General features: G+C 46.3%; 1 protein-coding gene across 1 annotated transcript; it reads left to right on the top strand.

Annotated features, from left to right (window-relative positions):
- The first annotated feature begins 482 nt into the window (after positions 1 to 482).
- Positions 483 to 2,259, top strand: LOC112316424 (C-C motif chemokine 4). The gene is made up of 3 exons (XM_024573293.4): positions 483 to 701; positions 1,186 to 1,300; positions 1,886 to 2,259. Exons 1-3 carry the CDS (start codon positions 626 to 628, stop codon positions 1,971 to 1,973), a joined length of 279 nt encoding a protein of 92 aa, XP_024429061.2. The 5' UTR covers positions 483 to 625; the 3' UTR covers positions 1,974 to 2,259.
- Positions 2,260 to 15,154: the final 12,895 nt, after the last annotated feature.

Here is a 15,154-nt window from a genome sequence, read left to right as displayed (position 1 = left end):
CTGTTCTGTGGGTCCTTCTGCACATTCAATGCTGGACTCTTTATGCCCAAGGAAACATGTAGGGCACTAAGGTCACTCAGCCCAGCAGAAGGAGGCCCAGGAATGTGACCTGGACTCCTGGCTCCCCCTTCCTTCTTGGGGCCAGGTTTGTGCCCTAGAAACACTGACATGAAGCCTCCAGCTTCTGGAAGTCCCAACCACCAAGAGCAGCATGGTTCGCATCTACAAGCCCCATCTAGCAGGTGTGAACATCTCATCCTTCCTTTCGGGTTTACAATTCTCTCCTCAGTCTCTGTCACTGCCTTTGGTGTACCACTTCCCTCTTCGGTGCAGCCCACTTCTCCCCTCCCCCTCCTTCTTCTTTCCACTGTGATGACATCGCCCTGGGGAAGAGAAGCTTCTATAAGGTCCTCACTGTCAGCTAGCTTCTGTTTCCTTACTGGTACGATGACATCATCTCTACCCTGGAAATTCCACTTGCCCTCCTGTGCCCCCACCTCTGTCCCAGTCCTCGGAGGTCCTATAAAGAGGGGATCCCAATTCAGTATCAGTACAGAGCACAGTCGGGTTCTGAAGCTTCTAGGTTCTGTCTCAGCTCCGGGAAAGCCTCTTCTCCGCCAAGACCATGAAGCTCTGCGTGACTGTCCTCTCTCTCCTCGTGCTAGGGGCTGCCTTCTGCTCTCCAGCGCTCTCGGCACCAAGTAAGTGTGTCCTTTCAGCTACTGCTTCTAGAGTCACGGTGTAGGCCCACTCTTCCAGCCAGGGCTGGTCCAACACGGCATCTGGAGATGGGACAAAGGGAGCTGGGAAGATTGTTAAGTAGCCTGTGGTTAAACGCCGTATCTAGTAGACACTTAGGACGTTAGAGTTCCAGTCTTCTTAAGAAATTGTAACTAGGAGGCTTGTTTAAGCAATTTCCTGTCTCTCTCTCTGTGCCTTGGTTTCCCCATCCATTAAATGAAGGAAGTTAGATGTGTGCTCTGAGACCCAATCCAGCTCCATGATGCTCCCTTAGGATCCTGTATTCAGAAAAAGACTCCTACTCAGGGTGGGTGGGATTGGACACAAGGGACCGTATTTGGGGATCCCGTAGTTCCACAGAGATGCCCCTTGAATATCTGTAACTAAAAGCCAAAAGAGCAGCTGCTTGTAGAGCTTTGATCTCACCTGGGCCTTTCTTTCCAGTGGGCTCAGACCCTCCCACTGCCTGCTGCTTCTCCTACATCCAGCGGAAACTTCCTCGCAACTTCGTGGTGGATTACTACGAGACCAGCAGCCTTTGCTCCCAGCCAGCCGTCGTGTAAGTATCAAGCCCTGGGCTGCTCTGGGAGGCGAGGGCAAGGGCATGATTAGCTAAGAGGCTTGTTTGGGGCAGGTGGAGGATCTAACAGTAGGGAGACAGGTCTCAGGGCCGAAGCCCTCCCAGACAGCAGTAAGGAACGAAGTTACCTGCTGAGTCCTCGAGGGGGTTGTGTGGGAGTCAAGGGAGAAGATGGGATGTTCCTCGAGAGGAAATTAGCCAGAGGCTAGAAAACCAGGAAAGGTAAACAAATAAATAAATTTTAAAAAATCACAGGAAATGTGAGCTGATCTCTTAAACCACGCTTAGAAAAACACGTGGAAAAGATATTGCTACGGGCACTAGGGAATGAATGGAGAGAGAGAGCAAAATTGATCATAAAACTCATTGGTTCCTAATCTGGGCAACCTTGAGACCACAGCTAAATCCAGGGTGGAGGTTACAAGGAGCCCATTTCCAGTACGACCCCAGGAGGGTCCTGCCACCCACTGGAGCTGACCAACATGAACAGTGGTCAGACAGAGGGAGAATCTACCACAGACAAGCTCCCATGCGATTTTCACCTATCCGCTCCTCTTCCCACAGATTCCAAACCAGAAGGAGCAAACAGGTCTGCGCCAACCCCAGTGAGCCCTGGGTCCAGGACTACGTAAACGACCTTGAACTGAACTGAGCCACTCCAGGCACAGGGCCGGGTCTTCAGCAAAGGCCACCTGAGTTTGATGCTTCTCAGTGAGACGCACCCTCTCCGTGTTCACTCCTCCTCTCAGAAGTCCCCATTCCTTCTCTTAATTTAATCTTTATTATGTGCTGTATTATTGTATTTGATATTCCTTCCATAATTATGTTGGTTTTACCAAAGGACACTTATCCCCCGTGGGGATGGCCCACTATCACTGTTTCTCTGCTATTGTGGATACGTGGATAATGCAGGTGATTCTGTGTGTTTTCATAGTAAAACTAAAAAAAAAATACAGTTTCTTTGTGTTTTCATTTGATTTGGTTTGAAGGGGATTGCCTGGTATTATGAATAGGGACAAACGACCATTTCCAAACACAGTAAGAATGAGCAGTTACTGAGGGCTTCATGTGGACTGAGTGCTGTAAAGACAAGATGTCACTTAATACTTTCAACAAAGGTTTTAACACCCTTACAAAGCAGGGACTCTCACCTCCAATTTTACAGATAAGGAAACCAAGGCACAGAGGTGATGTGACTTGCTCAGCTTGTAGGTGTGTTTGGAGAGCATGGGAAAGGGTGATGCAGAAGGACGGCTGTGATGCTACAGTTCTCATTTCAACATCTTGTACAGAAGTTGTACACAGCAGCAGCAGCACAGTGTAGAGGGAAAACGAGCTACTGCAGAGTCAGAAAAGTGGGCCTCCATTACGGTAACAGTGTATCATTAGGAAAGTCACCTGGCCTTGCTGGGCCTCAACTTTCACACCTGTAAAGTGGGAGTAATATTATCCACTTTGAAGGGCTGTTATGAAATGATGGCTAAGCACCCATCACAGGGTCGGACATCCTCCCTTTCCCTCTCTGAGCCTTCCGCAGCATTTTCACTTACAGCGGGCATAGTGTCTATTTTCCCAGTGTCATCGGTGGATTAGAGCAGGTAGTGGATCAGCTCCCTAAAGCCCAAGCAAAGGTGGAGCATTATCACAAGGACAGAAGAATGGATGCCAGAGTTGGCTCTGGAGTGTCGTGGGAGTAACCTCCAGCCACGGCTCCGTGATAACCTTCCCATCAGAGCTTCCTGTTCCGTGAGTCAGAATAGGGCTCTGAGTAGAATTACACGCACCGTGAAGCCTCGATCTGCAGGACACAGAGTTGTAGTCTATCAAGGCTGGGAGGAGCCTCTCAGACCATCCCATCCAGCCCTCTCATATTGTGAAAACTGACTGCCAAGGACTGAAAAGTGACTTGCTGAAGGCCACTGAGCGAGAGGTATGGGGTGCACTGTGGCCAGGGGCTGCTTGTTTGAGAGATTTTAGGAAAATCTGAAGCACGAGCCAACACAGGCCATTTGTATGGAAAATCCACTGGAAACAGCTTGGGTGGGCCCACAAGTTGAGTAGGACTGGGCCTCAGGGAGTCACCAGTGCCAGGTGAACAATGTGAGCCAGGTTGATAGAGATTCAGATATGGCACCTGCTTGCCAGCTCTGTGTGGGGAGGGCTCATCAAAGGCCTCTGCCAGCACTTCTGTCTGGGAGAAAGCTGACCCTGCAGCTCTCACCCCGATGCCAGACAATTCAGTTCTTCCCAGTATGTTCCTGGTGCTTTTTGAGCTGCTGCCCCAGCGCTGGAGCTCAGAGGGAGTGAGTCTGAGTAAGTTCATGTGCAGGGCTTTTAGGAGGAATGTCTGGGACTGCAGAAGCTCTCTGTCTCACTCAGCCACCCTCCTCGCTGATTTTTATAGCCAGAATTTATGGGGACTTCTCTTCCTGGCACTGGATCCCTGTGCTGGGCATGGGGGAGGTGCATGGTGTGGGACTGGGATCCCTTGCTCCTCAGGAGGAACCTCCCAATTCTTATCGACCACACATGGGTGTGGGACTAGCCTGCTCTGTGTCTTCACTCCTACCAATCTTGATGCAGCTTCTTCTTTAAATCCTTAGCTGTAGGAGTTCCATTCAGCCAGAGTTCAGGTGGTTCTGAACAATGGTTGTTCTGTAGTTTAGCTGTAATTCTGATGTGGTTGTGGGAGGAGGCAAGTACTGCATTTACCTATGCCGCCATCTTGACTGAAAGTCCTGACCTCCAGAACTGTAAGAGAATAAATGTGTGCTGTTTTAGGACATCAAGTTTACAGCAATTTGTTACAACAGTAATAGAAAGCTAAAACAATCGCCAACTGAAGAGTCACTAACAGTGTGAAGAGTCCCTCTAGCTCAGTGTGAAAGGTAATGGAACATTCTAGAAGGTGAGACAAATTTCCCTGCAGGAGAAACCCAGGGCGAAGTGGATGCATTCCAAGGTCATGGACTATAATGAGGTGAGATGTCTCAAGAGGAGGGTCTGCGTCAGCAGCTGAGAATAAGGGCTGAGGCTTCACCAAGGGTACAAAACCCATCAGCCCCGTCAAGAGGAAGCTTGACTGTTCTTGAGACGTTAAGGATGGCGGGAACTTTGGATTACTACCTGGAAGATTCCACCCTCTCATTTGTCAAATGAAGTCTAGAGCAGAGCTATGCTCTGTCTCTGGTTCTATTATTAGAGAGAGGACAAGACTGGGGCAAGATCTTCCCTCATAATGGAATCTTTTCCACACCTCCCTGCCCCTGAACAAACTGGGAGAGGGGAACTCCATTCCACAGAGGTTGCATCACAGAGAAGGCTGCAGGAGGCCCAGATACCCTGGGTGAAGGGACGGTTCCCCCAGGAGTTACAAATGAGAACGTGGAGTCCTGTGGTGGGACAGTGTGGAACTTCACCTGTTGCACAATAGGAGACTTTGTTTTTTCCTTTCTCTTCTTTTCATAAAACTTCCTTTTTTACCCTGAGGCCAGGAAGCCAGTATCGCCTTACTTGATTTTTCAGTAGAGGATTCTCTGGGTTTCTGTGAGGGAGCTAGAGCCAGAACGGGTCGGGGGACAGAAGCTACTGTTTGTGGAGCAGCTTCTGGAAGTCAGGTCTGTGTTTTTCTACTCTCTTGGAGGGTCTGCCTCCCCACTTCCCTTTCCAGAGAGGAGAGAGTCTGTTTCCTCGTGTTTTGTTTATGCAATCTTTCTGTCTTCTCCCTGTCTCGCTCCAACTCAGAATCTTGGGTAACGCTCCCATGACATAGGCATTTTCTTTCGAGGAAGCCAGGAGCGGAGCAAGCAGAAACGGGGACCAAGGATGTGAGTCTAGCTGCGGCTGATGAAAGAAACCACAGTTATTCCTGATGACTGGGTCCAGCGGCTGTCCCGTGCGACTTTCCATACTCACCCTTCACAGACCCAAGGGACTTGTCCTCCCTTCTCTAGTTGTCTCTACCTGTTCTCCCTTCTTGACACCTCTCCTCTTGGGTTCCACTGAGTCTAAGCAGACAGAAAATGGAAAAAGGTGTAGAAATCGAGACAAAATGATGACTGCATTTTTCTGACTTTGTAAATGGTGTGAACGAAAAAGGGCCACATACTAAACCTGACGATGTCCAGGCAGGCCTGGATGATGGGCCCTACTGACTCACAGAGCGGAAGTCACCACATGGGGTGGTCGGAGCATTAAAATTTCTAGCTGAAAGTGGGTCGTGGGGGTAGTCACATCCTAGGCCTATAGCTTCCTTGACAAAGGTTCATCTTTACCTTTAGGTGAGCCTGTCTATTGTGTTTGTGCAACTATGATAACATACCTTTGGAAGATCCGAGTGATTTCCTTTTCCTGACTCGTCAAAGGCTCAGTCACACGCCCACCAGCACCAGGTGTGACACCCCCTTGTTGTTCTGTGGTCTGCGCGCCGTCTCCATGTGCCGTAAACGTTAACCATCCTGTACGCACCGACATAAAACAGGTGAGTCTTCCCATTTTACTTTTTACCCGATCTCAGATTTCCCCGCTTGGCTCTCTCCTGTCCCCTTAATCTACCACCAATGAATGTCACGTAACCCCCTGTGCGCCGCCTCCTCTGATGCTAACGTATAAAATAAGCTGCAAAACCGCCATTGTCGGGAGCCTTTCCTCACTCCGCTGAGATCCTGCTTCCCAGCGATTGTCAACAGTTTGGCTCAAGCTCATGAAAAGTCTCTACAAGTGTAGACGTGTTCTACATTGACAACAGTTTCATTCTTAGATATTTGATAATTGCATAAAATTGGTATGTTTAGAAGAAAAGAGAAAGTTACAAAAGTTTTTTTTAGGGGCAGATGGGGGACTCCCCCGCCAATAGCTTAATATCATGCACTCGGTGATCTTGAAATTAATCATTTTTGAATAAATAACAGGAGACACTGTGTAAAATTTCAAAGGATGTGCAACGAAAAATAAACCTCCCTCCTGGCTCTACACCCAAGTGTCCTGTTCTCTTCTCTGGAAGCAACGAATGGCGGCTACCACTCTTTCATAAATGCATTCAGAGATCAACAGCCTTTTAAAAGTGTCCGGAAATGGAACAACGGAAGCAATAATAAGGATTTCCCGAACCAGCAGGCCCTTAGGCTTCCAGCCTTCACCTTAGGGTGCTTTTATGTGTCAATATTTACAAGTTCTCACCAGTTGCGCTCTGACAGAAAGTTAATTCTGACGTAATTTTAAGTTCCTGAAGCATTGAAAATGCTACTTTCTTTTCTCTTAACTCAATTCCCTACACAAGGGCTTCCTGGAAACATCCTTGGTAAATTTCATAAGATTACCTATTCCATGTAATGCTTATAAATTGCAGTCACAGACTTTGCAGTACAAAATGTAACTTTATTTTTTCCATAATTGAACACAACTCTACAGTGTCCATTTCTTTCCGTGGTAGATAATTTAATCTGGCCACAAGGTAAACATAATTGCTTCCTGATGTTTTTTCTCCAGTTGAGAATATTCCATCTTCCTTTTCTCCTTCTCCCATTCTTCCCACGGTCCATCTGCATTAGCAGGGACCAAATCACATGGGTCTTATATAGTATAATAAGGAGTTTGGCCTTCTGTCCAATAGGTGGTGGACATGCAGTAAAGAATCTTACATAGCAGAGTGATATGGTAAGATTTGCATTTTATAAAAATCACTGTGGCAGCAAGTAAAAGGGTATGAGCTTGCACTGCATGAATAATCTAGGGTAGAAAGGATGAGAACCCTTCTTCCCCAAGGTCAGGGACTTTGAGAATGCAGAGGAAGGCACAGATTCCAACGATTTTTGGATGTCAGAAAGACAGGAGTAGGAAGAAAGAAACTGGCTTTTACTTAGTGTCTCCACCAACAAAGTCCCATTACCCTAAAACATGCATCGTATGTAGCGGATTAGCATCTCCCCTGTGCCTCTAGAGTTACCAACTATGTATCTTACTTGGGAGAACTAAGAAAATAGCCTCTTATGTCATTTTCTATAGACCCTACTTCTCCCACGGAACCCCAGTTGAGAAGGCTGCTGGCTCTCACAACAGTGCGAGGTAGGTGGTGTTTGCCTTATACTTACAGATGAGGAAGGTCGAGCTCAGAGAGGCAAATGGTTTGCCCAGGGTCACAGAGCTGGGGTTTACACCCAGGCCAAAGTGTTGGCCTGTCCTACATTTTCATACCTTCTTCTTATAATCCCGTGGAGTATGTGCGAGCACATAGCATAGTGACCGACACGTAGGGTATGCCACTTTTTTCCCTTTGGGGACATATTTGGCAATTGACAAATGAGGAAGTACCAATGATTCCCTTAGAAGCTGTTTTGAAATTGCTATCATATATATGTTTTCATTTGCTCCTACCATCAGAATAAAAAGCAAAAAATCACAAATAAAACCAAAGCAAATCCAGCCGGGAGAGGAGAAGGAGGAAGAGTCCGGTGGTGAAAGAGAAGCAGCCCTGGTCATTGGCTCGGGCAACATGAAGGGGACGCCCAGTGTCCCTCCTCGCTGGGTGTCCGGAGTTTGCCATTGGACGGAAGCGGAGCTGCAGCGGAAGATGGAGTCTCCTCACCCCTCAATTCGTCCAGCCGGAGGAGAGTCAGCGGCTGTGAGTCCAACCCCTCTGATACTGAAGGAGGCGGGGGGGAATGGGGTAGTAGTGTTTTGTTGTATCTCTACACCTTATATTCTAAGTTGTATGTAAGTTTTTATAACTTTGCTTAAAACGCTGACCACTGCCTATGACTTACTGTGAAGTTTCTCAATTCATGGGGGACTTTGAGTTACTCTGCATTTTGCGTCGTTCTCTTCTTGATCAGCCTTTGTGCTTGTGGGTCCTCTGTCTAGAATATTCTTTCTTTTACTTAATTAATTATCTACTCATTTTTGCCTTTTTGCCTTGTTACCCACTATTCATGTTTAACATGAGCTCAGCGGTCACACATATCCTCTGAGAAACATTGTCTGCACCTCCCCCACACCGGCTTAGGCACCCCTGCTGTGGGACTCTTTTGCTTATCTCTGCCTTAGTATGGACCACAAAGTGTTGTCATTGTCTCCTCAACCGCGTCCCTGCCTTCAGTAAGCTGGGCAGTGGCGAGCGCGGGTTCACGTCTGCAAGCCCTGCGCGCAGGAGGACACTCAGCACGAGCTCGCTGGGGCAGTGAAGGGGGCTCTGCAGCGTCTCAAACCTCACGCTCGTTTCCTGGCCTCGAAATGCGGCCCCCTTGTTGCCCGTCTAGTTGGGTTTTTCCAACTGTCGACTTTATTACCGTGTTATATAAACACATTGCTTTAACATGTGTTCATTGTATTTTGAAAAACAATTTTTTAATACTATGTCGGCACCTTTAGGACTTATTCAGAATGTTGCATTTCTCAATGTATCTTTTCAGTTGTCTGGAATAAATAGTATTTCATGCTATGTTTTTAACAACTATAAAAAGACTTTTTTCATCTTTCTCTTCGTTATTAAAGATCTTACTGAGCCAAAGTATGCCAATCAGCATTAGCTTGTTTTCTTTCTAATACAAAATCAATGCAAAAAAAAAAAGTTCTCTATGGCTACTGGTCAGCCTTTGTGTCCGATACACCTGACCTCGGGAGCCCACAGTCCGTGTCCTTGACCCTCTTATGTTAAATTCTCCTACCCCCAAAGGTAGGAGAATTTAGATTCGAAGTAAACGGTGGGAATTTTTAACTCTCATGAAACGGTAAGAAGTCACATTTTCTCTTATATGGCCAACCAAGAACAGATGACCTTGGCCTAGACGTCTCCAAAACTACAGACCCTGACACAATGTTCAAATGCCTCCACCTAGAAGGCGACCAGCTTTGGGAGTGTGATCCAGTGAAACTAACCCGGAACACCTGGGGAGAATAATCAGCACCTGGACAAAGCCAGAAAAGAGAACGGCCAAGCACCCTACATTGAAACCTCCGGAGTACCCTCCCAGCTGTGACTTCTTTGTCACTCTCCCAGAAATATTCTGAGACTGAACATACCTAAAAAGGGAAAAAAATACGGGTAGACTGAGCTACCTCAGCAGGCATTACTGCCACATTCTCAAGAAGCAGAAAAGGAAAAATGCTTTCCTGTTTCACTACTTTTGAAAAGCCTGCATGCCCAAGGCAGTGAAATTAGCCTCTAGTGAGACTGAGCACATGGCGTTCCTAAGACTGAAAGTCTTTCATCCGTCATTGTAAATATTCAGACGATAAAAACTTAGTCAACAAAATGAACTCTCTGGAGAGCTGCACCTCTAATGGTCTGCTTGCACATCAGTAATTTTTGCTGAAAACGCTGTTTAGAACGGACAAACAGTATATTAAATATTGATATAGGAATAAACGAAGCAGAACTTGAACGAAACTCAATGTCATAAATAGCATTCTTATAACAAAAGTTATATTAAACAGGGTTCAAAAGAAATTAAATCAAGACTATGAGAAGTAAAACTTGATATAGTATCACATTTCTATACAGATTTTATACCTCAATGGTGACAAATAACCAATGTCAATGACATTCCTTTTGTTTTCCTCTGTGATGGTCAAGGATGCTTTTTCCCTCGTAGGGTGCCAAAGCTCATCAAACTGGAAAGTGTTGATTTTTGAACATCAGTTCATTTCTTGCCACAACTTGGTTTTTAATTTTATTTGATTTGTGAGCTGTTGGAATGGTGATTTTTTTTTAATTGCCTTCTAAAGAAATGGAAGTTTAGCATCATGCGTGCCTTTCCAGTTTCGACCGGTCAGCTGTCTAACTGGGAACTGGCGGACTGTATGTAGCCCACAACCTGTGCTGGTGGGGGCTGAGAACGGTGTTTAGGCTTTTAAGTGTTTTTCTAAAGATCAGAGGAAGAATAATACTTGTTCATGACCTGTGAAAGTTATGTGAAATTCTGATTTCATTGCCCATCAGTAAAATTTTATTGGAACATTGTCACATTTTTTCCTTTATATAGAATCTGTGCTACCCTGGCCTCATGGAGGGGCTGCTCCAGTGAGCAGTCCAGGGACTGCGACTCTGTGACCTACGAAGTCTAAAATACAAAATATGTACCACTGGCCCTTTATGGGAGAAGTTCGCCAGCCCCCACCCTAAGTTCTTGGATCAACTGACTTCAGCATGATCCATGTGCGTGCTCTCTCTCTCTTTTTCTTTCTCTCTCTCGCTCTCTGTCTCTCTCTGTATCACTCTCACAAACAATTGCCTGATACATTATCAACTTCCTCACTTAAGTGATTACGTTTAATTCCAAAGAGTCATGCTGTTATATTACAAATTTGTTCTCAAAGTAGTAACTCTATTTTTTGAATCCTCACCCGAGAATATGTTTATTGGTTTTAGAGAGAGAGGAAGGGAGAGAGAGAGAAACCTTTATCAGTTGTCTCCACGTGTACGCGCCCTAACTGGGGATCAAACCCGCAACCTAGGTATGTGCCCTGACTGGGAATTGCAACTTTTTTGGTGTCCGGGGGCAGTGCTCCAACCAACTGAGCCACCCGGCCAGGGCAACTCTAGTTTTTTGTTCACGGTTCCACTCCACGGAAGGCATGCAGAAGGGGTTTCTCCCTCGGTTACTTGGCGATAGTGTACTATCAGAGTTCCTGGAAAACCTCTTTCACACCAAATTCAGATATGCTTCATGTTGAGTAAATATTTCGAGTTGATTCTAAAATTGTAGTGTTGATTCATTCCCTGCTTTAAAAAAATCAGACAGAAAGTGTTTCCTTGGCATTTTTGGGTGAGCTGGCCAAGGAGGTATTATTTCATATTACTGGTCCTGCGTTTATCACTTATTTCATTTTGGCTAAATTGTCTTTCTTTCCATTTCTCTTTTTCTTTTCTGACTTTTCATGCTGCGAAGTCGTCACAGCAGCAACTGAGAGTACTCTTTTGACCTCACGCAGAAAACGCACTGATGAGATGTTGCTTTTCCTGAAAGACGCGGGCAATCCGCGGACCAGGGCGCGAGGGCGCACACTTCCTTCCCGCCGTGAGGGTGTAGTCGACAGTCTCCTTCTCTCTGGTCATCAGCGACACTGGCGGCAGGCTCTGTTATGTCCTGCACCTGAGAATGTCTGAGAAATTTGGGTTGCTAATGGCACCTGCCAGGTTGAATTTGCATAGTTCCTAACACCCCGTTGCATTAACATCGAGCACTCCTGAAGATGCTTCAGGGTGGAATATAAACCAGGATGTCCTCAGGGTCTTTTTTTCTACCCAGAGGCTGTTCTCTCTGTCCAGCTGGTCTCTCTGTTCAGCTGGTCATATGCTTGAGTAAAGTTGGCTTCTCACCTTTAGGTGATTCTTATGCTCCTGACTTCGGCTTTTTGTGCTGTGGTGTAGCTCAGACTTAACTTTTTACCATAAGAAAACCCAACAGCAATGCAATTCAAATATTTTTTAAAAGATTTTATTTATTATTTTTAGACAGAGGGGAGGGGAGGGAAACAACGATGTGTGGTTGCCTCTCATGCACCCCCAACTGGGGACCTGGCCCACAACCCCATGCATGTGCCCTGACTGGGAATTGAATGGGTGACTCTTTGGTTTGCAGGCCAGCGCTCAATCCACTGAGCCACACCAGCCAGGGATCAAGATTTTTTTTTAAGTGTGGGGTGCAAGTGTCCTTGTTCACGACTACTTTTAGAACCTGATAGATAATCCCATTGCCTTTATTCTTCTAATTAAAATGATCCCAAAAAACTTGGAAAATTAAAAATGCATATAGGAAGAAGGGGGTTCAGCTCCCGATTTTTAACCGATTGATGTGAATCGTCCTGAAATTTCAGACGCCTGCCTGTGCTCTGCAAGTTTTACCTGCCCTCTCGGAGGCTCAAAGCAGTTTCCTTCTGTTGCTGAAGATACCAGGGACCACAGGAGGGCTTTTACTCCCTTCTCTGTCACGATCGCTTCCAGCATCAGAGCTGCCCAGATGTCTTTGGTCAGCTTTGGTGGCTGAGTCATCCTCACAGACCCTTACTCAGAGAGTTAAGGGAGAGGAGCGAAGTTATCTGTTTCAATTTTGTATAATGTTTTACTTAGCCCCAAAGTAACTTGACTTAAGAATATAACTAAGTAGGAATTGTATGTAAAGTTATCCTATTTGCACCTACTTGTTTGATCTTACCTGCCATCTCTGAATGCCCATCTGGAGGAAAAAGAACCCTTCAGAGTGAATCGGTAGCGGGGCAGCAGCTGTGATGAGGAGGAAAACAGGCTGATTTCCTGGGACCAACAGGAAGGGAAAGAAGACAGAAAGCTGGGCATCACCTTCTCAAAATCAGAAAGTGGAGCGTAGATGGGATTTTCTCTTACTCTGCGATAAAACGCCTGCCTGCTCTGGGCAGAGCAGGGTCTGGACGCTAACCTGGGTGATGAAGTACTCTTCCCAGCAGGAACAGGTGTGGGCGCACTGCCATGTGACTGGGCACCACTCAGAAGTAGCTGGCCAAGAGGACGCTGGGGCTACGAGTCCGTCCATGCTCCTCCCACCAAGCCTTACCCCTCAGGATGGCATCCTCTCTGAGAAGAAGCCTCTTTCAAAGTGACCAGGGTCCCTAACTGGGTGGCGGAGGCCCTGGGCATGTGGCTGGCTTGTCTAGGGAAAGAGGGAGGTTTGGGAGTCAGTACTGGGCCACTTACCTAGGACACCGGTTAGTCATCCCCACCCTGATTCTAGAGGATTATTGGGAGAATTAAAACAAACTGACTGACTTGAGCACTAATGTATGTCTCCTTCTGCCCCCCCCCGCCCCCCCCCCCACCTGCAGGCCAGGTCCCACACAGGCAAGGGAAAGGACTAGAAATCGGAGAAGCCACAAGCTCCACTGGGAGTAGCAGCCACTTTCCTAGTTCGTCCCCATGGTCCGACCCCGAAGGCCAGTCTTCAGAAACTACAGGTGCCATTTATACACGTTTTGGAGTTACACCTGGTTTGGGAAGGACAACCCTGCCACTTAGTAACTACGTCCTTGGGCGAGTTATTCCACCTCTTCTCTGTAGAATGCGGGTAAGTACCTCAGAGGTTCACCTGGCATGCATAAAGCATCGGGCTCGGAGCTGGCACAGAGCAGGTGCTGGGGAATCAACGGTGCCCTTGTTACTCTTTTCCTTGGTGTCCTCCCTGCACCTGAATGTCTCCTCGTCAGGGTGAGATCACTGGGGCGTGGCCTCAGCGAAGGGGCCTCTGTCTGCTTCCGGCACAGGAAGGGATCCTCAGTGCAGCAGACAGGGACATCATGCTAGGGCTGGGGCCGAAGTCTCAGAGGCTGAGCGCTCCTTCGCCTGTTCTGTCCCACACACCCCAGGACTACAGCACTGCCATCGGTACCAGCAGCTCCCTGGATGGGTGGGCTCCTAGAGGGAGGTGGGGGGTGCTCAGCCTCCCTGGGGGCATATTTAAAAAAAAAAAAATTTGGAGCATTTGCGAAAGCCCTTCCTGGAGAATTATTGCTGTAGCATCTAGTCCATGACTACTGAGATTTACTGAAGGAATGCAGGTGTTTTTTGAATGGGAAGTTCTATTAACAAGATGTTGTTCGTATTAGTAAGTCAAATAAGAAAAGCCAAATGGTCATTTCCATGGATACTGAAAGAGCATTTGATAAAACTCAATCTCCTTTTTCTTTTGTAAGTTTATTTGGTTCATTAGAATTCACATATAAGTAGAAATCACATGGTATTTGTCCTTCTCTGACGGGCTTATTTCACTTAGCATTATACTCTCCATTATACTCTCCTAGCAAAAGGTAGGAGTTCCTTCTTTCCCGTGGCCCGTTAGTATTCCATGGTGTGAATGTGCCACAGCTTTTATATCCACTCATCTACCGATGGGCACGTGGGCTGCTTCCACGCCTTGGCCACTGTAAACAACGCTGCAACGAATATGGGGCACGTACATTCTTCTGAATTAGTGTTTTGGGTTTCTTTGGATTTATGAGTATTCCAGAAGTGGAATCGCTGGGCTCGATCTCCTTTTTTGATCAAAATTATTATTTTAAAAAAATATTTTATTTATTTATGTTTGAGAGAGAGGGGAAGGAAGGAAGACAGAGAGGGAGAGAAACATTAATGTATGAGAGATGTCAATTGGTTGCCCCCAACCAGGGACTTGGCTCACAACCCAGACCTGTGCCCTGACTGGGAGTCGAACCAGCAACCTTTTGGTTTGCAGGCCAGCACTCAATCCACTGAGCCACACCAGCCAGGGCTGATCAAAATTATTTTTAAAAAGGAATTTTAAAAGGTACCTCATTAACATCATAAACTATATCTCTCTTAATAGTGAGTTTTCTAAAAGTCGGAACCAAGAGAAGCGAGTCTGTCTCCACCACTATCACCTAAATTGTACAAGGTCTGATAGCCAATGTGATTAAATAAAACCAAAGTATAATTTTTCAAAAAATGTTTTTCAAAGAGAGATTACAAATGATCATTTTTAGAACACCAGTCTGAGAGACTGAATTCACAAATCATTATTTCCAGAAAATCAAGAAAACAATAGAACTAATAAAAGTTCTGTAAGGTAGTTTGTATAGCAAGTAGACGACAGGAATGTGTGAATAACGAAGGCCAGCCACTGGAGCACTTTCGAGGTTGTACCTAAGTGCACTGTGCCACGGGGACATTCTTTTGAGTTCATAGAGCTGTTGGAATAATCATAACCTGCATCTTTTTTTCCAGCAAACAACTGTAACCCCCCTTTTGCTCACCCCTGTATTTCAAACAACAAAAACAAATCTACAACATATCGAAATGCATAGATGCGGCTAAAGCAGGGATTGGAAGGAAATTTATAACATTTGATTGTT

Source organism: Desmodus rotundus, chromosome 9 (assembly GCF_022682495.2).
Source record: "Desmodus rotundus isolate HL8 chromosome 9, HLdesRot8A.1, whole genome shotgun sequence".
Taxonomy (NCBI): domain Eukaryota; kingdom Metazoa; phylum Chordata; class Mammalia; order Chiroptera; family Phyllostomidae; genus Desmodus; species Desmodus rotundus.
This window is presented reverse-complemented; position numbering and strand designations above follow the sequence as displayed.